Genomic DNA, 26,248 nt, shown 5'->3' with positions numbered 1-26,248 from the left:
GATAATAGCAATATGTTGATTTGGTTGCAGCGTTTGTAACAGAGCCTTTTCTTTAAATTACTATTTACTGTACTGTACTGTACTGTACTGTACTGTACTATACTGAATTTTACATTTGAATACAGTGATAAACTTCAGATATTTATGGGTAGTTCTGTAACAGTTATACTCTAGCTTCTTTCAGCAAATGTTACTGGTGTCATGGGCCAAGACTTTGATCGTTATAAGCAGATATCTGCATATAAATTTAGATAAGTTTTTAAAAAGCTAAATTGTTGTCAGACAACAGCCGATAGATGTAGAAATTGCCTGTGCATTAATGCAGTTATTCTATAGTCCGCTCCTGTGCCCCCCCTTTTGCCAGTTGTCATGAACAGTTAATCACCTGTCCTTTTGCTCATGACGAATCTCTCCACAATGTCTTATACATGTCTGTGAATCAATTTCAGAGTTGTACGCCTTTTTGTTGTAGGCCACTCCCACACCATTGTAGCCAACTGACATGAACATACACCTTCACACATATACATATGACCTCCATTCCAAAATTCAGCCTACTAAGGCAAAAACTGTGGCCGCCAAAGGGTGAAGATATGTATTTGGACTGACCAACCGAAATGATCAACCAACAGAGCGAGCTATAGAGCTGTTAATAAAACCTTTAGTCCACAATCACCACCATGCTACTGCTACTGCTACTGTAGCTAATACTCATTTGAACTCACCAGGTCTAATGACATGGTTGTGCTTGCACATACTCATTTGTCATGCCTATCCTGAACTGGCCTCTTTGATTTAATGCCAACAACAGCAAAAAATCATGCTTGCAAAGGGTAGCTCAAAGCAAAACACACTGTTTCACCTGGTTTATCCACTCTCGCTCCACACCAACACTTCCACACTGACACAGGCTTATGGAGTCCTTGTAGGGTTCAATCACACAGCAGCTCAATCAGTTGTTTGATGATTCTGGCTAACAGATCCACAGAGATTACGTCATAGTGGAATTGGTCTTTCAGTCACCCAGTCAAAACTTTCTGCGAGCTTACCATGCCTCGTAAGAAGACTTGTTTCCTTTGCAACATTTACTGTACTCAGTGCCAGCTCCCATCAATGTTCATGAAGTCCAGTGGTCTGTAACATGATTAAAACATGGCATAACAAATTATCTGTAGGTTCATCGCTGAGTGCCACCGATTTCGCATTACACATTTGATCCACTGCTAGTATAAATGCAATAATCATTCCTGTACGATTGATGTAAATGTTTTTAAATGTCGAGTTTGCACCTTGTTTTTTTTTTTACTATTGCACGTTGTTTTTTTACTATTTATATTGTTCTTGTTGCTTGCTCATCTTGTACACATCTTATCTCATCTTATCTAAATGCTGCTTAAAATATTTACATATTTAAAAATCTTAGCCATTTCAGATGCGATACTGTCCCAAAGGTTGGGAAAGAATGAATGATTCATTGTGGCAGTAATAGATCCCTGAGTTTCTTCTGTCATGTGTTGCTAAGTTTCCAAAAAAACTGTGCTGGTTGTACTGCAGTTTCCCATGTCATCCACTTTACATGATGGGATTGGATATGACTGAACTATAGCGCTAAGTATACTTTTTCCTGCTTATCTCGCTCAAAAGCTCAAATGCTGCAGCAGAGTCGGCACTACCTTTTATGACTTGTCGTAAATCAGCCCGTGATGTACTGCATGTTAAACTCTTCCCTTGCAGTGTGTTATGAAATGACGAGTAGGTGTGATGTCAGCTTTCGGCCAAACCAAATGGGTGTCATGGGATGTGAGCGATGGAATTTGAAGTTTTTATGTTGCGCAGTGTGAAGCGAGGAGTGTTTTCTCAGCTGGTCCGCTCAGGAGGACGCAGGCAGCCGTCCCTTTGCACTCAAATGTTCACATGTTTGACTGGACCTAAAATACAGATGTGTCCATTACGTCAGTGAGCATTTAAGCCTTAGTACGTTCAAGTTGGTCTGCCCCAATATTGGTGACCTACCACAAGCACAAAGACAGATGTCAAATACACATGCATGTCGGTTTGATATTTAAGTCCTTTCAGATCTTTTATTAGAAACTTACTCAGTTGATGTAAAGGTCTGTAAAATTTGCAGACATTAAAAGACATGATGCTGAACTAATTTTAGGCTAGAGCTGGTCGTTGAGATCATTGGAAGGCAAAAGCGATGAACCGTTGAGCTTGAGGGACGTCCGGATTTCTCCTTACAACAAATGCTTAAAACCATAATGACATTTATGTGTTGTTTTTGTTCTTTTTCACTCTGTACGGGGATCACATTCCCCCCAAAAAGAATAGAACTAATATCCTCTAAAATTAGAAAGTCTTGTCATTATTTTGAAAAGGAGCTGCTCAGGGATTAGGGGTTTGGAGCAGAGTTATAATTAGATCGGGTTAAAGTTAGGGTAAGGATTACTGTGGAGCATTTCATTGTTACGGTTAGGATTAGTGCCTGGGGTTACGCCATGAGTACGGGTCAATTACACATCCCCACAACTGTGTGCAAGCCCATCTCAAAGTGTATCTTCATGCCAATATTTGTATGGGATTTACCCATAACTGTGCTAATGATACTGAGTGGTTCTTTTTTTTAAGTTCAACCTTGGACTGGATGTATCGGTTTTCAAACATCACTACGTCCAGATACTCTACAGCAGAGATACTCAGCATACTTTGTTTAGGGGCCACTTTTGCAAAATGACAGAAAGCGTGGAGCCAGTTGCAGCAGTCCCATATATATTTAGATAATTTAAGGATGTTTCCAGTATTTTAGGATGTTTCTCAGATTTTAGGACATGTCTAGGATTTCAGGACGTTTCTTGGATTTTAGGACATTACTGAGATTTTAGGACATTTCTAGGATTTTAGGGCGTTTCTTGGATTTTTGGACGTTAGGGGCTAAGACCTCTTTTGGGATTGTGGGGGATGCTCCACTCGCACTTTTTTTTAAGCTCTATATTGATCAGTCAGTAGTCAGTAGTTTTATACACTCTGAACCGTTATGTATACTAAAAATACAAAAGCAATTCCCATTATAAATCACTTTATTTTTATTGTGAATTAGAAAATGGTTGAGGGGCCACCTAGCACCCCATCAGGGGCTAGATTTGGCCCGCGGGTCGTAAATTGAGTATCACTGCTCCACATCCAATGAAATTCCCTATCTCCAACTTAACAATAAACACAACAAGTGGTCAGCTTCTGTGTACATAGTAACCTATCTCAGACAACACACACTGACAGGCACTTTTCTACATAAATTTTCTTTGTAAGTAAATTTCTCTCCGAACCGGGGGGGGGGCAAAACAGAGTGTAGCTGTTGGCTGCAGCTTCTGGCAGCTCTCTGACCACTGTGATGCAGAGGGACTTGTGTTGCTGAGACGGGGAGGGAGAGAAGGCGAGAGAGAGCAGAATGTCTTATTTTTGCTGGCAGGGGAGAGAAGTGCTACCTTGGAGGCGGTTCTCTGCAGAGGCCCATACGTCTTAGTTCCTGGCACCCGAGCCAGCAGGGGGTGGGAGTGTGCGTGGGAGGAGTAAAAAGGGGAGAGAGAAGGGGGGTGGGGGGTTTCTGATGAGGGGCCTATGCTGCTGGGGAGTCAGCCAAAGTCCAGGCCTGGCTTAATGGGTTCTCCTCTGCTATGTGATCCCAGTTTGGAGAATTGGAGCAGACACCCCAACTCCTGTCTCCCCCAGCTCTGCCTACTGCAATGGGGCTTGGCATATGGGGTGAGATGAGGGGTTGTGGATGCCTCTCTGTTCTCTGGTGTGTCCTAGTCACAGGAAAGTCACTGGTTGACAAAACCAAAGCCACCTGTGTGCGTGTGCAGCAATCTGAGTCACTGGCTGTCATTCATACCAGAGCTCCCCCTTCCTCTGAGTCATCAAATGGCATTTCACTGATTTGAACTGTACACCTCCCGAGTGAAACTGCACACTCACACTTCTTTTTTAAAGACACAGAGCAAGTGACTAAATCATTGCCTCCACGTCTGGTGGAGGCAGTTAGGTTTAGGAAAAGAAACATGGTCGTGCATCATTACATTACATACCCTTTTTTGTCTTCACAGATTTAACATAAGGTTATGTACTTAACATAACCTAAAATAAAGTTAAGTCTCTATCTCTATCTCTGTCTCTATCTCTATCTCTATCTCTATTTCTCTATCTTAAAATAAAGTTGCATAGGTTAAATTTAGGCAAGTAAAGTTAGGTAAATTATGTTTAGGAGAAAAAAAATGGTGATAACTTAACTTGAAATAACTCAAAGTTCACTTAGTTTCACACAGGACACAAACACTGGTCTCCTGGTATGTCATGTGTATGTTTGACCCATGCACTCCAACCTGCACCCTTTCATGAACTTTAGCTCTTTATATTACCTCCTTTACTTCCATCAGTGCTTTGGTTAATGTTGCCTTCCTGATTGCATTGGCTATACACAAATTATTAGCTCATGGTGAGTTGGTGAGTTGTATACAAGTTGTAGTGCATTGGTTTTTGGTAATTATATGTACAAACAGTGCAAGAGAACAGCCTGCACTCTTTGGCCACCAAAGCAAAGAGAGGAAAATCGTAATTAATCCTCCATCACATTGTTATGATTCCTATTTAAGTCATTTATCTTCATCTAAAGAAATTAAAATAAAAAAAATTTGAAGTAATTTTGGTTAAGGGGTACAACTTGCACAGACATATAATTGCATTTGAAAGCTGAGATGTAGCCCCATGTGAGAGGTCCCACAGCCACTTTGGTTCAGACAGAGGTGGCTCACTGCAGATGAGTTAACTCCTTCTCTGCCTAAACTGAATTATGTAATCACGAGAGCTACTGCACTGATGCACGAGAGTTTAGTGATTTAATCTCTTTAGGTTTATGGTTTTGTTTTATGGTAAACATGAAAGCTATAATTATTTCAAAAACATTTTACTCCCCCACCTCTTTTAAAGGCTTGGCATGGGATTGTAATTGGGGTAATCAAGTTGAGTGTGCTCAAAAAACTATTTCCAAGTATGGCAGGCAAAGAAGAGAGCTGCGTGCTCTGCGGCATGCACCTGAATGTCTCCCTGCACTCTGTCTGAGGGTTTGGCACGGGCACCGCTGTCTTACATAATGCTATGAGATCACCCACCAAAGATTTTAATGCTGTAATACGTATTTGTTGTCATCAGTCGCATTGCATGGCTTTACACTCCAGTAAACTTAGTATCCATTCAAGTGTGAGCTGGAGATGATGTGCCGGTATGCAGAAAATCCCCCTGTTTTTGCAAATCTAAAATATTACCATGACTTTCTAATTTCTCTCTGGAATACTGAGTGGATACGATGCCACCGCAAAAAACACTCTGAACATGATTGGCTTCTGTGTCCTCTCAGTTTTTCCCTCCGTGGGATCAAACTCGGGCTCCTCGCACTGGAGGAGGAGAGTAACCACTGGCCAAGTCCTCTAATGCCGGCAGGCTGAGTAAACGGTGTCTCCGGAACCTTGTGTTAGCCCCAGCATTTCCATAAGCACCCTTCATCCCCACTCTGTTATTCTTTATGATCCGCACCTCCGCTCCAATTCACGCCGTCTTCCAGGACCTCTCACACTGTCCTGAGTGGCCCCCCTACACCCACTCAGACGCTGCTTTACAGCGTGGATTCCCACACAAAAGGGTCCACTGGATGTATTGTCCTGCAAACCAGCTGATAGCTGGTGTGATGAAACTTGCAGAGTCACCCATTTAACATCCGGTCGACATCTGTTTTTCAGAAATTTTTGGATGCTTGTCTAACTGAGTATTAGTGGCGGCTGTGTGTGTGTCCAAGAGAGACAGGCTTTAGATTCAATTATTGGACTCTATTTGCTGCTGATGAAAGTGTTATGGTAAATTTGCTGTTTCAACTATGTGTTGTAGGAAGAAATGCTTTTTTGTAATATTAGGCCCATCAGCACTCATGTACCCCCATGAGCACTGATCTAACACACACAGGAAGACAGAAAGAGAATAACTGTCAGCAGGACGTTGAACCGCCTGTGTACTTCTAGTACCCAGTGTGCTGTCATGAAGCTAATGAGTGCTAAATAAACCATAGGGTACACAGTGTCTTAGCATGTCTGTGTGTACGTGTGCGTCCACATGAACAGAATTGAGCTCCAGGTACTGACTCCTACAGATTTACCAGCTTCGTCATCGAAGTGTTGTTGCTGAATTTTTTTATCTAATCTTTGCAAACAGCACAGTCGCCAGAACAAAATGTTGGCACTGAATGTTTCTGCAAACAACTGATACTTAACATTTATTTGTGTTATACGTATTATATCAGCGCGGCACGGTGGCATCATTGTTAGCACTGTTGCCTCACAGCAAGAGGGTCCCCGGTTCAAAACCCAGTTGGAACGGAGGTCTCTGCGTGGGTTTTCTCCGGGGTCTCCGGCTTCCTCCCACAGTTCAAAGACATGCAGCTCAGGTTGATTGGTGAATCTAAATTGCCCTTAGGTGTGACTGTGAGCGTGTATGGTTGTCTGTCTATCTGTGTCGGCCCTGCGATAGTCTGACGACCTGTCCAGGGTGTACCCCGCCTTCCGCCCGATGACAGCTGGGATTGGCTCCGGCCCCCGCGACCCATACGAGGACAAGCGGTTACAGAAAATGACTGACTGACTGACATATCAATGTTTCTAAAGTAATGTAGTTCTAATTACACGTACAAGAGTTCGTCATCAGGGGGTGGTGGGTGGCGTGACACCTAGGTGAGACAGCTGTCTAGCTGCAGACCATTGTTGGAGACAAATATTGGCAGCATTTCGGCAGCGATCACGTCACCAAAAGTAGGTGTTAGCAAGGCACTAGGAAAAATTTGCGCCACCAAAAGTGGGTGTTTTTGAGTGCAACCTAGGTGGCATTTTCAGCAGCAATTGTGCCATCAAAAGTGGGTATTATTTTGTGAGACATTGGTGACATTTCCAGCACATATTGAGCCACCAAAACTGGGTGTTTTTCAGGGAGACACTGATGGCATCTCCAGTGGTGATTGTGCTGCCAAAAGTAGGTGTTTTTCAGCAAGACATCAACGCCGTTTCCAGCAGTGATTGTGCCACTAAAACTGTTTTTTTCTGTATCTTTTTTTGTGAGACATCAGGGACATATCCAGCTGTGATTGTGCCATTAAAACTGGGTGTTTTTTAGACTACAGCAGCATTTCTAGTTGTGCTTGTGCCAGTCAAAGGTGGGTGTTATTTGGCAAGACATTGGCAGCAGTTCCAGCAGGGATTGCGCCATTTGGGTGTTTTTAAGCAAGACATCAGTAACATTTCCAGCTGTGCTTGTGCCAACAACGCTGGGTATTTTAAGCACAGACATAATGTCTTCCTAACCATAACCAAGCGATTTTTGTGCCTAAACATAACCACAGGTTGACCACAGCTTCATTGAAATTCAAAGAAATGTGATTATTTTATCTTATTTTATTTAACCTTTATTTAACCAGGAATAGTCCCATCGAGACTCAGAATCTCTTTTCCAAGGGAGTCCTGGCCAAAGCGGAAGCATAAAGAATTTCACATAAAAGAATAAGTAGACTGAAAACACAACAACAAAAGTTAAAACAAACATCATAAAAAATTCACACACAAGCAAGAGGCAACAAACTTAAAACAAACAGCCCATTAGCAGCGTTCAGAAACCGAACATTTGCATGCAGTGTCCCAAAGGTCCTTAATCCTGTTTTTAAAATCCCCCAGGCTGATAAAAGAGTCTAGTTTAAGATGATCCTGCAGCTGACACCAAGATGATGTCAATGCAAACATTTATCATGGTGATTGGTTTGTTGCAAAAGAATCCTAACCCAGAAAGATCAATATATTTTAGCATATGAACCTGAAATGTGTAAGAAGAATTCTTCAAAATGTCAAAATGTGCAGTTGACATTTTTCATTGTTTTAAGTAAAAGTGAACCCCCTCAAAATAGGCACATGCAGACTATGTGAAATTGTCGTTTAGGATAACAGGAACTGAAATATAACATCTCACACTGTCAACTGGCCAACATGTTCCAAGCGTAGACTGTTCCAAGTCTTATTTTCAGCAGAGTGGTCAGCTTCAGAAAACCCTTCTTCTCTATGTGAGTGGGGAAATTCTGACAGGCAATCAGAGCCCACTACAAAAGGAGAATGTAAAAACAACTGAAAATGAATCCCTACGAACGCAAATAGCTTATTGCTAAATTGTTTTGGTCTGGCGTAAAGCAGTGCCAAGAAGAGGGCTTGAAGTGGGATGGCGTGAAAGCGAGGGATGGAAGGAAAGGGGCTCTGCCGCAGCGGAGAGCAGAATTATGGCTAGCTTGTTTGACATAGGAGTATGTGACATTTTTTTGTCAGGGGGATGGTTACAAGATATTTCATACTCCCATACATCAGCTAGAGTTTCAGATACAGATACTATAAAAGAAAGAGAGGAGGAGGGAGATAATGACAGATGCAGGGTCATTACTCTTTTACCATTGTTCATCGATTACACAAACACAAGTCTGCCTTACTCTTTTGCCGTCATTTCTCTGAAACAGTGGATATGAAAGACCGCATCTCGATTAGCTTCCATGTCAATGATGGTAATATGTTGCTCTCATTGTTACTAGTGATTCTTGAATATTACATATTCATTGTAAAATCAGATAATTACCCTCTGCACTGTGCCAAGGCCACTGTTTCAGACCACAGACTCATGGACTGGCAGCAGCTTAGGATGTTCAGTCTAAAATTAACCACTCGTTGCCTACTATGAGGTCAAAAGTATATGGACACTTCTATGTCCTTTTGTGTACTTTTAATTTAGTTTTTCAAAGTTTGGGCTATGGCGGGGAGACAGTCAAATATTGCAATATTTTTTAACCAAATACCGCAATATTGATATTACAACGATGATGTAGGGTTGATTATTTGTGCTTTCACAAAGAAAGGGAATCTTGTCCAGGGCCCAGAATGTTCTGGGTGCTGTTTGCGACAAGCTGAACAGCATCAGAGAAACACTGATTTATTGCGTGAAACTGCTTTATTCAGTGTTTTAACAGGTTTTATTCACATGGTCTGTGTGGTTTGAAGAGGAAGAGACCTCTGTGGATACTCTGGCTCATAATAAAAACTTTCTGAACAATGAACACTGAAAGAATCCTAACTGAAAATTCACATGGGAGAAGTTCTAGCTAGTTGCCTTATGCAGTCCTCACCGCTAGGTGCCACTAAATCATACACACTGCTCCTTAAAAAAACAGCAACACTTGCAATATTATGATATATATAAAATCTAAAATGACATCATCATACCACAATAATAGTGATATATTAACCAACCCAAATAAATTTAAAATCTTAATGCTACAGCATTAAGTATTTTAAACAACTGTGGCTTCCAACTTTACATCAGCAGTTTGGTGAAGGCCCTTTTCTACATCGGCATGACAATGCCTCTATTCATCAAGTCCATAAATAAATGTTTTTCCCTGTTTGGTGTGGAGGAGCTTTAGTTCTGACCTCAGCCCCAATCCATAATCTTTGGGATGTATTGGGAACTGATATTTCCAGTGATATTTCGATAATTTCTAATAGCGCCATATTGTGAAGATATCTGTTCCATGCCCTCTTTTATTGTGTGTGAGAAAGAAGAATATATTGAGAATGTTGCTTGTGTGTGTGTGTGTGTGTGTGTGTGTGTGTGTGTGTGTGTGTGTGTGTGTGTGTGAGTGAGAAAGAGAGAGAGAGAATAAAAACTTGAACTGCCCGTTTTTGCAAAATGGACTTTTAATCTCATTTTGGGACATCTGTCTCTATATTATTGTGAACCGTTCCTCTGCTAGCAAACACACTTCTACCTGCTTGAGCTTTCAGCTTATCTTTATTGACAGTTGTCAACAGCCAGAACAGTCACAGGCTGTAGCAGGACCATTAATTATCTACACGTACTGTGTGAGTGCTCAAGATTTACTCAACCTGTGGGAGAGGGATTAAACAGCAAACTTTTAATACAAGCTCAAATCACACAGTGTCTGCACAGCTTTACTAAACTTTTATTGTTCTATACAAAATATGAATTTATATAAGTCTTACTTTCAAACTGTTTAAAGTTGCACTTATCTGCACGTCTTCAAGTTATCTTCAAATCTCTCTCCCACTCATGTATGGGATATTACCCTGTTAAGCGTCTCCAACATTCTTATGTTACCTAAAAAAATACACACAGCAATAATCTGATTTATTTCCTCCCTTTTCCAAACAAATCAGATATGTCTGCCTTTCAGAGACACTTGTCTCTTGTCGAGGATGTAGTCTGGGTTACAGAAAAGTGGTGCCAGTGGTTTGTTATCGTCTGAGCAGACAGCACTCTGATACCACACAAGATTGATGGTCTCTTGAAGGTGCTGGACCTACAGGGAAAGACTAAATAGTCTGAAGGTCCACCAGAACTAATTTATCATGAGGTGGATGAGATCACGAGCTATTTGCAGGAGACATACTTTAATTTGCTTTCTAGGTTTGGCAAGTGAAGAGGGAGTTTTTGTGTTTGCTTGAGTTAAAACTCACCAAGTCCTGTTGTTTCTGATAGTAATTAAGGAAGTGCAGCTGTTTAGACACTGAAGAATGTGAATGGTGCAATCTGAGAATCACAAAAACTGGAAATCTTGATGCAGCCTCAGTCTGCATATCAGCACGTCAGTGATGGAAGACGGCAGACCAGAGAAGAGGACAAACTTCTCCAGCACCATAGCCTCCACGCCCTTCTCATCTCACTCCATGAACATCAGCGCTTCCTGTACTCACAGTCAACATTGCTGTTTAACATAAATCAAAGGAGACAGGGTTGCTCTGTTACCATACCAAATGACCACTTAGACACAGTTAATATAAGTGACTGTGTCAGACCGTGATGTAAACTCCCATCCATGAACAAAAACCACATGCTAACCGTGTTCTCATACTGACCATCACGGATCACTTCCCCCTGTACTTCCTGAAAATAATTGTTTGTTATATGGAAAGAAATGTGGCAAATGGAACCGCACATTGTGTTATTTTATATCAAAGGTCCTCTCCTTGCCACCACTCCAAAACACAACCCCGGCGTGGACAAAACAACGAGCACTAACCGTCCCGCCCTGTAATAATGAGCTGGGTCATTGTTTATTGAAAAGGGTCACTTGACATGTCTTTATGATGGTTGCCTAAGGTTGTATTCCAAAACATTAAGTGAAGAGTCACTAATTGTTGGATTTTTAGGGATGTGTTAAAACACAGAGTCTATACAGGTGGCACAACTTGATTATAATGTCAGCTGGAACATTGTTAGAAGTCCTGTTCAGTGTTTATGTGTATGACATAATTCCACAAGGGGGTTCAAAAGAGGGAAACTTTTTTTTTTTTGTTGAGCAAACAACATCACACACACACACACTGTGGAATATATTACACTGAATCAGAATGCAAATCATAAAAAATTCCATTTTGTTTTGGATACAGTTGAGTTCTTTGTGCACTACAGCGTGCTCTGATGACAGGATGACATGCAAAAGATGACTTTTCCCTTTTGGGGTCAAATTACCGCAGAGAGAGTGTTTCTAGAAACTGAGGCCAAATATCTTATTAAACCTGTCGTATGAATATGCTACTGTAAATAAAGAGGGGAGAGACTGAGTGTTTGTCGACCTCTGGGCAGTGACTGTTATTTGACTTGTTGGAAATGTCACCTTTGTCCGTTCAATGTGTTCTCTGGGAAAAAGTTGATTCATAGTTACTTTTTTTCCATACAGGCTGTTGGTTCTTGTTATTCAAAGAAAAATGTTTATTGGGATATTTCTTTTTTGTAACAGAATGATTAATGATCATCTTTGATGTCTGGGTTAGGACGAGGAGCATACAGAATTACAGTCATATTATTTGTCTGCAACATTTTGGATTGAGAGTGTAGCTGTGGTCAGCGTGTTGGTGTTGAGGGCGGTGTTATAGGAAAGACTGGCTGAGTACGAGCACAAGGACGTTTCCAGCTCAGACACAATGTTCCGCTGTGTTGCAGCAGATGATGGCAATGGACAGGGGAAGAGATTTTCTGGAGAATTGCATTTGTCTGCTTCCAAGTAATTCTACCTCATTGTGTGTCATCTAACAGTGACTGCAGTTTGCATGTCAAACTCTGAGCTGAAGGAGAGGGGGTTTTGGAGCTGTTTCTGGTGGTAGAGGAGAGAACCTTGTGGGAGGTCACTCTGCGGCTCTGCGTACGTGCAGAATGTGAATAACCTCAGCTTGTACGCTTTTCTGTTTTCCTTTAAGGAGTGTAACTCGGCAGGTCAATAGGCTGCGGGGGTATGCGGAGTGGAGAGCGGGTGACTCGGGGTGAAAGGGAGTCTTTCAGCTGGACACATTTCAGGGATGTTTTGGGAAGCGGCGATGGAAACGGGGGAGGTTAGGCGGCCCGTTCCTCCCTCTAGGGTCCTTGCGGTGTCAGAGCAAAGAAAGAGAGTGAGAAAGCGAGAGCCCTCTGCAGTACAGAATGTCTTCAGCCTGCTCTGTATTAACCTCAGTGAAAACAAGCCTCTGTCAGAGTTCACCCACAGTGCTGCTTCTGCAAGTACGCAGGTAGACTCTGGAGCATAGGAGCACTCACTCAGGAAATGCTCCCATGTGGCAAGGGGAGGGAGATAAAAGGAAAAGGGGGGTGGAAATGATAAGCTGCTAAACCACACTTAAACTAATATTTATGTACCATACTTACAGCAAGGATAAATGTTGAGCATTGGGTGGTTTTGGTTTTCCCAAAATAAAGAGAGTCAGAGGAGGGATTTTAGAAAGCTTGTTGACTGTTGGAACAGATAGATCTCATGTGATTGCCACTGTGTGATACTAAAGGTGATATATAATGGAAAGCTTAACTTGGCGGACACTAGTGCAAACACAGGTGGGCCGTGTCAGTGTGAATGTCCGTTAACAGCTTTTGACAGCCATCATTGCATTGGTATGTGAGTTTGTGTGTGGTGACAACTAACATTGGTGGAAAAAGTACTCAAATCCTGGGGTGCACGGTTAGCTCACAGGGCAGAGTGTGAACCATTAAGGCTGAGTTCTTCCTGCAGCAGCCTTGTTTCAAGTCTGGCCCAAGACCCTTTGTTGTCAGCCTTTCCCTCACTCTTCCCACTCTCGTATCTATCTCACTATCACAGTAAAGCATAAAAAAAACTTTTAAAAAGTAGTCTTTGAATAGCTTAGGATACAAAATTCACTCTCTGTATCCGTGAATGACCAAGAGGACTGTGTTAGTAGGAAAAGCACGGGTGAAACTGATAACATTAAAAATGGCTCAGTTCCACTGAGTGTCCCAGTAAGCTATTCCAGTGAGCCAGCGTGCACAATATCAGGGCCTCTCCTGAGTGGATTGCAGCCACAATTAATGTTCTTAGATACAGCTAGCTGTCCTTCTCCTGCTATATGTCTGCTGTAAAAATGGTCTGTGGTGTCCTCCTTGGCTGAGCTATAACATTAGCAAGCTCAGTGGTGCTAGGTCAGCTAGCATTTTTGATTTGGGGGTGAACTGTCTCTTTAAATAAAAGTACCGATACAAAAAAATCAAAAAAAACCTAAAAACTAACATTTAAAACCCTTCATTCAAAAATGTTACCGAAGAACAGAAGTACTATCAGCAAAGTTCACTCATTTAACTTTTTGCTTTTAGGTGTCAAAAGTAAAAGTATCCTCTCTGCAGACACACAGTTGACATATATTGCTTACGAGCTTACAAGCTAATGCAATCCCCAGCTGAGTGATTCTGTTAACTCAAAGTTTGTCAGTTCTCCATGAAGTGTTGCGTGTAATTTGCTTGCTTCCTAATGCCAAAGTTGTAATATTTTTATCTCTAGTCTTTAATATTTCACACTTTTTTTATTGCTTATGATGTCATTTAAAAGAAAAAGTACTCAGTGCATTGATACATGGAAGATAACACTGACTGGGCTGAAACTGAATGTGATCATTCAGGGAAAAAAAATGACACAGCAGTCAAAAGTACAGCGCGGCCCATGTTAAATATTGACGAGTGAACCTTGTGGCTGCTTACCGTTGCCTGTACTGAGTCACAGCCTGCTTGTAAGGGGTTGAGAACAAGAGCATGCACGGCCTGTAACCCATATTAATCTTTCACAACAACACCGAGACCAGACATCAAGATCTATTATTATCCCTTTGACCTCTCTAGCCTCTGCAGTTCTCAAAACTGGCTGTTCTGACTGATACACCCCACAGGTTCAGTTAGAAATCAATACAAAATGTTTATTGTGCATAGTAGAGAACAGACTGTATCACATACAGCGTATTATTCTGGCAATGTGATATGCCTAATAAATCATGTTGTACAGTGATGTATTACGTGTAGGAAAGGAAGAAGACAGTATAACCAACAATTGCATTAGTGGCTTTTAGACATACATTATATGTGACATAAGTTATCATCAGGATACAACAGTATTATGCATGATTTAAGAGTACATGAATGTGGGTGACTTGCACGCTGCATTAAGCTCAAACATAAAAAAAGTTCAATGCAAAGATAAATGAGTGTCTGAGTTGAGACCACACAGATGGCACATGATTTCTCCCCATCAGCGAGAAAAACAAAATGCTTAAAGTGAATTTATTCATCACCACCGGTTTATGTTGCAATTTAGGGTGACTCTGCTAAATACCCTCATATAAATAACAATACATACTTATGGTTTATTATGAATTGTGGCTTTGGGCAAACACATCAAAAGCTTTCATTGCATTTTTTCTTGTTTCTTACATGATGCGGGAGAGCCACTACAGATATATTTAGGTTTTCTCAGTCACAGTTTTTCAGAGTTGAGGAGTATAATTGCTGTCAAGTCCAGATATGACTCACATTCTTTCTAACGACATTTCCAGCCATTCATTGTCTTGTAACAGAGTGAAATACCAGTTATGTCTTTTGTCACAATTTTAAATGTCAGTAGAAGTAATAAAGCTTATCATTTGTATTTTTTTTTGTTAATATACGCTTATTACATAAAAATCCTCTGTTATACAAGGCATAGATATTTATTCTATAACACATACCTTAAATCGCATTGTTGTTCTTTAAGTGGAGAACCATGTTCAGAGTTTTATTGGCCTTCAAGTAATTTTCCCCTGAGTTTGGCAGTGATTTTGTAATCTAAAGGCTTCAGTGTTAAACCATAGGAGCAGTTTAAAGACAGGTCCTCATTAGCACATTTTTCGAAGCTACACTGATGGAGTAAAATCGCAAAGAACAAAAATATCTCCACTTTGGCAATCTGGTTCCCGATACATCTTCTCTTCCCCGCTGAGAAGATCATCACATTGTTGGTGAGATCTTTGTCAAGGGAGCCGTTTTCATCCAGGAAGCGTGAGGGGTCAAAGATATGTGGATCCTTCCACATCAGGGGGTCATGATTGATGGACCACTGATTGATGAAGACCACCGTGTCTTTTGGGATGTGGAGGCCTTCGATCATGACGTCTGAGGTCGTGGAGTGGGGGATGGTGACGGGGACGAAGCTGGTAAAGCGCATAGTTTCGTAGATGAAAGCGTCCAGGTAGGCCAGGCTGCTCCTGTCCTCGACAGATGGCAGCCTGTCTCGCCCCACAACTTTGTCAATGAGGACATGGAGTTTGGTTTGCTTTTCAGGGTGTTTAGCCAGCAGAAGGAGAAGCCAGTGAAGAGCAGTGGAAATGGTGTCTAGACCTGCACCAATCAGATCTGACACCGTCCCCTCTGTGTGGTCTTTGGTGAGACCATTGTCGCTTTCAGCCTTGTCAATCACGCCAATAATGGCATCACTCATATCCCTTGTTACCTCAGGATCAAACGTCTCTCTGTGCTCCTCGACCTTGTTCCGCACAAACCCAAAGAACTCTTGGTTCAGGTTTTTGAAGTCCTTGAACATCCTGCGGACTGGATTAGGGAAAGACTGAAGCCATGGCATCACATCTATCAAGCTGCCAGCCCCTACTGTCTCTCCAAACTTATTTACCTGCTGCAGCAAGGCTCTAAACTCAACATCGTCATGTCCATAACGCTGTCCAAAGCACAAGGCACAAATCACATTCGCTGCAGCTACTGTCAGCTCATGAGCTGGGTTGAAATACTGGTCCTGAGCACTGAGTTTTAGGAAAATCTCAACCAGCTCTGTGGCTTCAGCCACAATTTGCTGCTCAAAGGCTTTTTTGGTCTGGCTGTTGGCAGATGAGAATGCTCTGATCGTTGATTGAGCAATTTTCCTGTGCATCTTCCACTGTTTGCTGTAATTGGTGAAAGTCAAACTTTTACCCCCTGAGACAGCCTGAAAAGAGACAAAGTTTGGTCTGCCTGCAAACTCTGTGCTGTGCTGTATGAGAGCCTCACGTATCGTCCTGTCTCCATTCAGAACCACAATATCGCTATAGCCTAGCCGTATCTGGTACACGTTGCCGTATTTTTTGGCAAGCTTGGCAAAGGTGATGTGAGGCATTTGGCCCAGTTGCATGGCGTTGCCCACCACAGGCCAGGCAAAGGGTCCCGGCAGTCTTCTCTTGAGCCTAAGGTTCCTGACCCACAGACAGGCTTCAAGGCAGAAGAGGAAAACAAAAGTGGCGACCAGAGCAGGCTGTACCTGTCCGCTCCATTCCCTGATGATGCTGCTGCCCTTCATGCCAAACTCTGCGTCCACTTGAGCCATTTTGTTATCCTGTAGTTTGTCTATCCAATGCTTTCAATGAAAAAGCAAATTTCACTAAAAGCAGGAGACCATTTCAAGTGATCTCTCTTTGTGCAGTCTTAATACATTAAAATATAAATGCTTTATGATTTCTCATTCTATATAATAATCACAAAACATCCAAAATAAAAGGAATCCAAGCGGCACTCACATGCTGTCTCACCCCTCCACCACAGAAGCTAGTGAGAAAGGCTCGATCAGGTTCAAGCCTTAACACTTCGCTTATATGTATCTCTTTGGTGGGAGGGGTCAGCGACTCAGGTTTTTTATTATCTCTCCCCTCCCATTTTGACCATAGCATGCAGACCTTATTCCCACTCAGCCCTCCTTCCAGCACCGTCCCCTTGCAGGATGACGGAAAAGCAGAGCAGCTACTTAATAGAGCCTGTTGCCAAAAAGCACAGATTTACCGTTTTATTGCCAAAGAATGAAACAGAGATTACTGTGACACTTTAAAGATAAACAAACCCACATATTCATGTTTGCCCTGAGGGGTATTTGTGACGAAATATGTTATATAAAATTGTTAATGTTGAAAAATGATGCACTTACTGTGATGGAGCTTATAGTTTAAGTAACGGACAAGCTGGAGTTGATTGTTTTTCCGCTGGGGTTAGATGCTGTTTGCTCTTTTCTTATGGACTTTCCGTAGCCATTTAAACATGATTTGTTTTCTGTTATTTACAGCCAAGTTGTTAATTATAACCATGCAGAGGAAAAAGGCTCTGGGATATCACCATGAAAGCTGAGGGCTTTAGATCCAAACTGAACAGATACAAACAGCACCATTTATTATCCTCCACATAAGACATATATACAACAATATTCTTGGTATAATAGCCCTTTAAAGAAAGGTCACTGAGATAATGTAGCTGTTAGGGTTTGCGGATGCATCAAAATAGTTTTAAAGAGAATTCAGATGAAAGGAGTTTTGCTATAAATCTGCTTGTGTGGGTGCTTGTGCAACAAAAGGAAGAACTTAAAAAAAACATGAGCTTTGGTTTTAGTGATGTTCAGCCACAAGTTAAGAGATTTCTATTCTTGCAACAATGAAGAATGACAGACATCTAAACAGCGGTGGGGCCTAATATCACATTGCTGGCACCGATCTGACAGTGTCAATTCTTTAGACTGAGAATGGAGCTCATAGTCAGAGACAAAGCTCAGCATGTGTAAAGGAGTATTGTGAAATTTTACTGGAAGCAACAATGAAAAGGACACATTGGCCATTGACAATTCACTTTATTTATTTCAGATATAGCTTATTGTTCGATCATATAAAGCCAACACTTCGATAACAAAATATCCTCCATGAGGAATGTTTAAACATTCGAGGCAGAGAAACACATCCCTTGGGCATTTGTAACATTGACTCCTGAATGCAGAGGTTTAAAGAGAGTGCAGTGACATCCATGTAGCTTTGAAAAAGTGACTTTGTAAACAAACTTGTTTTTGAGAATGCCTCATGAGTGAAAGAAATTTGCTGCACATGTCTTTTTTAAAAAAAAATTCTACTAGTGAGACTTGTGTGTTTGGCACGGGATAGCTGCAGTGTTTGTACAGTAAAACTGAGACCTTGATGCATAAAGTTTGTGAAGCCTTCATGGTTCATGGCAATGTCTCTGTGATGGACGTCCCTTGATGAAAGACTTCCTCCTTTTGAAAACATGTCAGCTTTTTTCCTTCACTTTGATCAGTATTCTTTGTTTAGTGTGTTCGTATGCTTTGAGTACAGTAGATAGTGAAATACATTAAACTTCATACATTTATTGTCATACCTGAAATATGAACTTATAAAAAAATATCTTGTAACTGCTTAACGTGGCAAAGGTTAAATATATTCTTACACATTACAAATGAGAACAACAAAGTCATTAAGTAACTTCATAACATTCACAAGCATTTCATATACAGTTATATTAGTTTAAATTGACATTTAAGGGATGGAGCTATTTCCTGCACACACACCATACATGTACATGCGCATTAGTGGATGTAAAACAAGCACACAACTCAGAACTATGTACAAAATCTGGTCAAGTATAGAGTATTTTGTGAAGCAGAACTTGAAATACCTTTGCACTTATTCCAACAATCTTAAATTCTCGCTAACAATACATCTTTGAAAACAGCCAACAATAATTCAAATACAAATTGTGTAAAGATTAAATATCATCATTAAATATGAAAATTATACAACAGTAGGATTTAGTGCAGGCATGTTGATACTCACTGTTAAATGTCATTGGTGGAAAAAAGTGTTTGCTGGCCTTGAGTCACAGTATTAGGACGTGCTGTTCATGCAGGGGAAACTAAGCCGAGCAGCTTCCCCCTGAGCTTGGCGTTCACACAGAATCGGAGCGGCTTCAGCGTGAGCCCGTAGGAGCAGTCAAGAGTGAGGGGCTCAGAGGGGTCGCTCTCAAAGCTGCACTGGTGCAGCAAGATGGCTGTGAATAAAAACACCTCCACCTTGGCAATCTGGTCGCCGATGCAGCGTCTTTTACCTGTTGAAAAGATCATCACACCGTTGGTTATGTCCTTATCAAGGGAACCGTTCTCATCAAGGAAGCGTGTGGGGTCAAAAATGTGAGGGTCTTTCCACTTGAGAGGGTCGTGGTTGACGGACCACTGGTTGATGAAGACCACTGTGTCTTTGGGGATGTGGAGACCCTCGATTGTGACGTCTGAGGTTGTGGAGTGCGGGATGGTGACAGGAACAAAGCTGGTGAAGCGCATAGTTTCGTAGATGAAGGCGTCCAGGTACGCCAGGCTGCTCCTGTCCTCGATTGACGGCAGTCTGTCTTGGCCTACCACTTTGTCTATGAGCTCCTGCAGTTTGGCTTGTATGTCTGGGTATTTGACCAGGAGCAGGAGGATCCACTGCATGGTGGTCGAAATTGTGTCTTGACCGGCACCGATTAGATCTGTGACTGTCGCTTCAACAAACTCCTTGGTCAGTCCACTGTCCTGCCCATGCTCGATCACATTGATGATGGCGTCACTCATGTCCCGGGTCACGTCGGGGTCAAAAGACTCCCTGTGCTGCACCACTTTGTCTTTCACATAAGCGAAAAACTCCTCGTTGAGACTTTTGAAGTTTTCATAGACGCTGCGAACAGGGTTAGGGAAGGACTGAAGCCAGGGCATGACATCTACCAAGCTACCTGCCCCTACAGTCTCCCCAAACTTGTCCAACTTTTTCAACATGGTCCTGAACTCCAGGTCTTCATGTCCGTAGCGCCTCCCAAAGCAGAGAGCGCACATGATATTAGCAGCAGCTACTGTGAATTCATGAGCAGGGTAAAAATACCGTCCATCAGTGCTGTGGCGCAAAAATACCTGCACCAGCTCCATGGCCTCAGCTGTAATATGCTGCTCAAAGGCTTTTTTGGTCTGACTGTTTGCAGAGGAAAAGGCTCGGAGGCTGGACTGCGCTATTTTCCTGTGCACTTTCCACTGTTTGCTGTAATTAGTAAATGTCAAACTCCTGCCTCCAGAGATCATCTGGAAAGAGACAAAGTTTGGTCTGCCTGCAAACTCTGTGCTGTGCCGCATGAGAGCCTCACGTATCGTCCTGTCTCCATTCAGAACCACGATATCGCTGCAGCCAAGCCGTATCTGGTACACATTGCCGTATTTTTTGGCAAGCTTGGCGAAGGTGATGTGAGGCATTTGGCCCAGCTGCATGGCGTTGCCCACCACAGGCCAGGCGAAGGGTCCCGGCAGTCTTCTCTTGAGCCTAAGGTTCCTGACCCACAGACAGGCTTCAAGGCAGAAGAGAAAAACAAAGGAGGCAACCAGAGCAGGCTGTACCTGTCCGCTCCATTCCCTGATGATGCTGCTGCCCTTCACACCAAACTCAGTGTCTAGTGCCATTGTGACAATAACCTGCACACTTGTTCCTCTAAATAGAAAAAAAACACTTTTCAGCAAAGTCTGCTCAGTTGTATGTTTGGAAGACAAAAATTATATCCATATCAAATGAGAAAAGATATGTCAATCAATGCCAATAAGGTCATATTGATAAAAAAAAAAAAACTGATAAAAGAAGTGAAGTTTTTTGTCTTCAGTCTTTTCATCAAGATTTAAGACTTAAGTGGCTGCTTTTTGCTCCACTCCAGCTTCTTATATGTTTTGCAGTTGGTGGGCAGGGCTCAGGGTAACTTTCATACTCCTCCCATTGTGGTAGCCCTGCAGACCCCACTGTATCATCTCTCTGTTGTCGCTCGCTGTCGGGAGGCGCGCGCTTTCTAGCGTGGTGGGATACTGTGAGCGTGCAACGTGAACGACCGCTGCAGAGAGAGAGAGAGAGAAAAGAGAGCCAGCAACTGGTGACCGATTCAGTAGGAAACGTGTCGAGCCAATTTGTTTTACTAATTGGAGGACTGGCAGAGTTTTCACGTTTCAAAGTGTAGCTTTCTAACATGATTTATTTTCTGGCTGCAGAGGACTCCGCGGGCGCACTTTGGCTTGAAAAAAGTGTGTGCATACGGTTTGTGCAACTCTAGACCGAGTTTATACTTGGATTAAATTTGAACTAAAACGTAATTATGTTTAAGTTACGTGACATTATATATTTATCCAGCTAATTCATCTGTATTTTTGATCTGCTTATAACACAGTTTGCATGCTCACTGTGAGTTTAACCAGAGGTAAACTTTGCAGCAGCATGTCTTTAATGATACGTTTAAATAAAACGTTTAGTCTATAATGAGCAGTTCAACGATTTCAAAAGCCAGTATTGTCGTTTTTATGTATCTTTCTCCTAATTTTTTCACCAAATGCCCCAGGGGTTAATTGTTAGTGTGTCATAAATAATGTAATTAGTGCCCAAGATAAAGTTTAGATAAAGTTGCGCACCATACAGCTCGACTAATTTTATTTGTTCAGCTTTAGTAGAAAATATCTCTCATTTAATTCTTCTTTTTTTAAGGTTAATACAGAAGATGGCAAACTTTGATGATAAAGACAAAAAATCTAGAAAGTCATATTTACAGCTTTAACAAAAGAAAAATCACACTCAGATAAAATATAGAACTTATTAAAGAATTCACATGTATACATATCAAAATCAGTAATGATCCTTGTGGAAATATGCTTTCAACTAGAGTTATTTTTTCACCCTACAGTGGCAGAATAATTTGACTGAAATCTCACACAAACTGGCAGCAACAGCTCGGTGCAGACAAGCCATGAAATATTGATACTTGAATTTGCTTCACCGTTTGAACTGCAGTTTTGTATGACACTCCAGCTTACATCATACCACAACAAACTTTAGGTGCCCCCCTTAACAGTTCTCGATCTCCTTCAAGCTACAGTCTCCAAAAATATGTTGAAAGCATATTAAAGTGAGGCCAAAGAAAGGGAAATCTGAGGCCAAATCTTGGTCATATTTAACTTTCTTGCCTCAGGTAGTAAATCACAAGCTGTGGTTTTATAGTTGCACAATCACAAGATAGATAGATAGATAGATAGATAGATAGATAGATAGATGACTGTCAGAGGCATGCATAGTAAGTAAGTTTTATGGAAATCTTTGATCTGTTGATTCTATTTAAGTTTTAGTTCAAAGTGATGCGATTTCCCAAAGCAAGACATTTCCCTTCTCTGTGCGAAGGCCAAATTTGTTTCTTGTTTTCCCACCAACTGTGAAGTTTATTTTTGCAGGGAGGTAATGACCCTAATTGAAGGTACTAAAACATTTCCGAAGCAAGGCGGCACTAAGGCAGAGGGACAGAAACTTCACTACCACACAAGCACAGTCCATCATTATCAGCAGGAAAAGAGGAGAGGGAGGGGTGAGGAATGGGGGAGGATGATGGCAAATGTTAAAAATGAATTAACTTTATAAAAAATGTGTTTTACAACAATTATTGACACTGATTTATGGGTCTAGACATATTGTAAAAACAAATGATAAAGACAATGAGGCAGGAGAATGCGTTATTATATAAGCAACACGCATATCTCATTAGTCAAATCAAACATTAACCATGCAGGCTCTGTGTAATTTACCATAGAGTTAAACTGCTTCTGTGACCGTGGATGTTTAACATCTCTTAGATTAAGTGACTGGATCTGCAAAGCAAACATTTCACTGCCTCAACAGATATAACAGAATTTCCTTTTTATTAACTTATGCCTCCACAGTCCAACCATACACCCCCAAACTGTTATGTATAACTGATTTAATAAACTGATAAATAACAGATCTTATGGGCACAGCATGCTCAAATTGTCAAAACAAACAGGAAAGCAACAATAAAAGTAACTTAAGTGTAACTACATTATGTGTTATGTGTCATTCTTTCACAATAATGGTCCTTAAACAGCCTTTTACAGATGTCGAGAGTTGTGCTGGTTCAGAGCTCTGCCTGAGAGCTGTTTGTCTTGAGAAATGCGGTGTGGCTGAGCACCAAAGCCTCCAGAACGATTCCTCGGTTAACCAGAGACATAGCAATGTCTTCGGATACACTGCCTGCACTGGGGATGACTGTTTCTTCTCTCCTCTATTCCTATAGGGGGAATCCCCCCCCCTCCACCTCCACCTCTCCACCAACACCACCACTACCTCCTCCTCCTCCTCCTCCTCCTCGCCTGAGTCTGCTCCTCATACACATGTGGCCACTCGCATCCCCATCACGCTAATTAGAGCCAGGTTTGTGGCTGAGGAAGGGGGCGGTTGGGTGGCGGGAGGAGGAGGAGGAGGAGGTAGTGGTGTGTATGTGTGTGGGAGGGGTGGAGGCTCCGGGCTGGAGGGGTGGGGGGGTGTCGTGTGTGCATTTTGCGTGTGGCTGCTGTGTTTGCCTGTGATTACCCCTTGTAACCTGGCTGTGAAAGGTTGGCCCTGACCCTGCGTTGACTCTGGCTGACGGGGGGAGTCGTCGGAGGGGTTCGGGGCTGGGGGGGGGTTGGAGGCGGGGATGGAGTCTATAGGCCGCTGCATGTCATGTGCTGGCGGGTGGGTGCTCGCTGTGCGGAGACAGGGCCAATGGTAGACGAGGCTGCTCCAGCTCTGGAGCTAATCATTGTTTACTAGTCTCATTTCCACTTCTCAGTGAGCTACTGTCACGCACAGCACCAACAGGGAGGAAGGAAGAGGGGGGGGGGGGGGGGGGGGGGGGGGGGGGTGGGTTTGGGGTGTGAGGGTGGGGGGTGGGGGGCAGCGAGAGGAAAGCCAGGGGTCCAACAGGCAGTTGGGGAGCTGTTGGGACTTGGGAAAGGGAAGAGCAGAGAGAATGCAGGATTCTGAGTGAAGATTACACTTTTTTTTCTTGTGAGAACAAAGGTGAGCCAAGATCAAAAAAGATGCAGCCAAAAACAACCCGACAAATCAGTAAACAGACCAACAAAAACATCCTCTGGGCCAGAGCCATCTCAGGCAGCCTGGAGGTAACCACCAGACATTGCTAGTTAGAGATGGTGATGTTTGAAATGAGAACGTTTTCGCTTGCCAGACCACAATACGAGAATACTTGGTCACTGTCTGACATGATTGTTGTTTGTGTGTAGAAAGCCTGAGAGAAGACGTGCAAAGGCGCAATTCACTTTAGTGGGGTCATGCCAAATGGACCGGTGGTTAAAGGGGTACAAGTATGCAGTATTTTCACGTTTATGCACAAAAGAGATCAATTTCACCCCTAAGCACTTCTGTTCTTAAGTCTTAAAGGTCAGGGTTAGGGTCATTGTTTAACTTGTTGATTAAGTCAAAAATTTAAAAAGATACAAATCAGATGACCATAAACATAGCTAGAAGGGGTCGAGTCTAGACGGTAACCCCAGATTCGCCAAAACTCCAGCAAGATTTCATGTTTTCAAGGTTCAAGTGATCATTTTAATCCCAACCATTGTCTTTCTCCATCCCTTACCAAGTGCTTTTTGTGCTTACACGACCTTAACCGCAGCATTGTCTCGCCATAAAACGGCAAGAGAAGAATATTTTTAAGTGACTTTAGAGGGTTTTGCAAATCTAGGATTACCATCTCGCCACAACCCTCTGAATCCGAATCTCGTTCCGTTTCTCCTGGGTGTATTAAAAGACAACTGTTTGCTGACACTTTCACAATAGCAACTCTATAATGTGGTAATATGTCACTTTTCTCTTTACAACTTGTTGCGCTGCTTTCAAATGGTCAAAAACATCAATTGATGCAGATTTACAATGGATTATTTATTCAAAAGTGGCTGCTGTGGAAAATGCCTGTTTTACAAATCTTTAAATGGTAATCCAAAAATGAAACACTGAAGCCTCATTGCAGAAACTTCCTCAGTCTGAATTAGGGTTGCGAGGGCATGAGATTTTTGCTGTTGAGCTTTCACGCAGCTGAAATGAGCTCCTGGACCTCATTGTCTACCGAATTTGCGGACATTTTCAGCTGAAGTTCATCATCCCTAAATTAGTTGCTAACTGTATCAGCTGTTTTATAAATCAAAAAATCTTGCGGTAGGTCACACACATAATATGTTGTCAAAACGTCACACTCGTCTCGTTAGTGGTACCGTCCTGCCGGTTGTCACTTTTACACTGATGCTGATTCTGCACTGTAACTAGCTCTGCTGCCTGCTTAAAGGCGAGACGACTGTCTCCACGTTCCCCTATTTTACCCTTTATAAAGAATTGTAAGGTGGTATAACCGTGCAAAATGCTTGCCTTGCCAAGCGGTGTTAAACGGGTTAAAGATACAGCTATGATAGGACTATTGAATAACAAAACCTCCATGTCTTCACCCGTCTAATGGGCTGTTTCACAACAGTCAACTTGATGTTTGATGGGGAGAATTACAGTACTACAGCAGGTCCAGGGTTAAATTACACTGTAAAATCTGATAAGTTGATCTTACTTAAAATAGTCCTGGAAACCGATTGCCTTGAAAAAGGAATGCAAATTTAACTATCAGTCTGGATTTATGTTTACTTAGTATCTAATTAAGTTTACTCAAAATGTAGCTGTATTTACTTAATTTTGTGAATTTGTTGCAACTTCAAAATGACAAGTGTTCTTTCTAAGTGTTAGCAACTTCAGTAAAAACAAGTCAGTCTGACTTAACTTGATCATGACGAAGAGGATTTTGGCAATGATGAAGTTAGCATATCTGCAAATACAGTTTTCTCAACATGTAGAGTAAACAAATATGATTGGCTAGTTTGCACCCAGCAGAATACAGAAATAGCACTGTATACTTGGTTTACTTAAGTTGCTGAAACTTAGACAGATTGATTAAATTAAAACTTGTAATTTTAAAGTTCCACCAACTTCTTCAAACTAAGTACATTAACTAAATTATAAATAATGTTAGCAATTAGATATAAAGGAAACAAACATTTTTAGATGTTGGAGTAAAAGAAAGAAAATAGTATTCCAAGCAATCTCATTATCTCCGATTGCTCGGCTGTGTTTGACTTGCTGTGCCCAAAGACGTGTTGCTGAAGGCAATATCACACACCCCACATAATATATGTTTT

The 26,248-nt window shown here is 41.9% G+C and overlaps 2 protein-coding genes across 2 annotated transcripts; both read right to left on the bottom strand.

Annotated features, from left to right (window-relative positions):
• Nucleotides 1–14,297: 14,297 nt before the first annotated feature.
• On the bottom strand, nucleotides 14,298–16,988 carry LOC121953866 (cytochrome P450 1B1-like). The gene has a single exon (XM_042501116.1). It carries the CDS (start codon nucleotides 16,742–16,744, stop codon nucleotides 15,170–15,172), a length of 1,575 nt encoding a protein of 524 aa, XP_042357050.1. The 5' UTR covers nucleotides 16,745–16,988; the 3' UTR covers nucleotides 14,298–15,169.
• Nucleotides 16,989–18,005: 1,017 nt separating this feature from the next.
• Nucleotides 18,006–20,855, bottom strand: LOC121953969 (cytochrome P450 1B1-like). Its single transcript, XM_042501257.1, has one exon. It carries the CDS (start codon nucleotides 20,657–20,659, stop codon nucleotides 19,082–19,084), a length of 1,578 nt encoding a protein of 525 aa, XP_042357191.1. The 5' UTR covers nucleotides 20,660–20,855; the 3' UTR covers nucleotides 18,006–19,081.
• Nucleotides 20,856–26,248: the final 5,393 nt, after the last annotated feature.

Source organism: Plectropomus leopardus, chromosome 14 (genome assembly GCF_008729295.1).
Source record: "Plectropomus leopardus isolate mb chromosome 14, YSFRI_Pleo_2.0, whole genome shotgun sequence".
Classification (NCBI taxonomy): Eukaryota; Metazoa; Chordata; class Actinopteri; order Perciformes; family Serranidae; genus Plectropomus; species Plectropomus leopardus.
The sequence above is the reverse complement of the archived record's forward strand: the minus strand, read 5'-3'. Positions and strand labels throughout refer to the sequence as shown.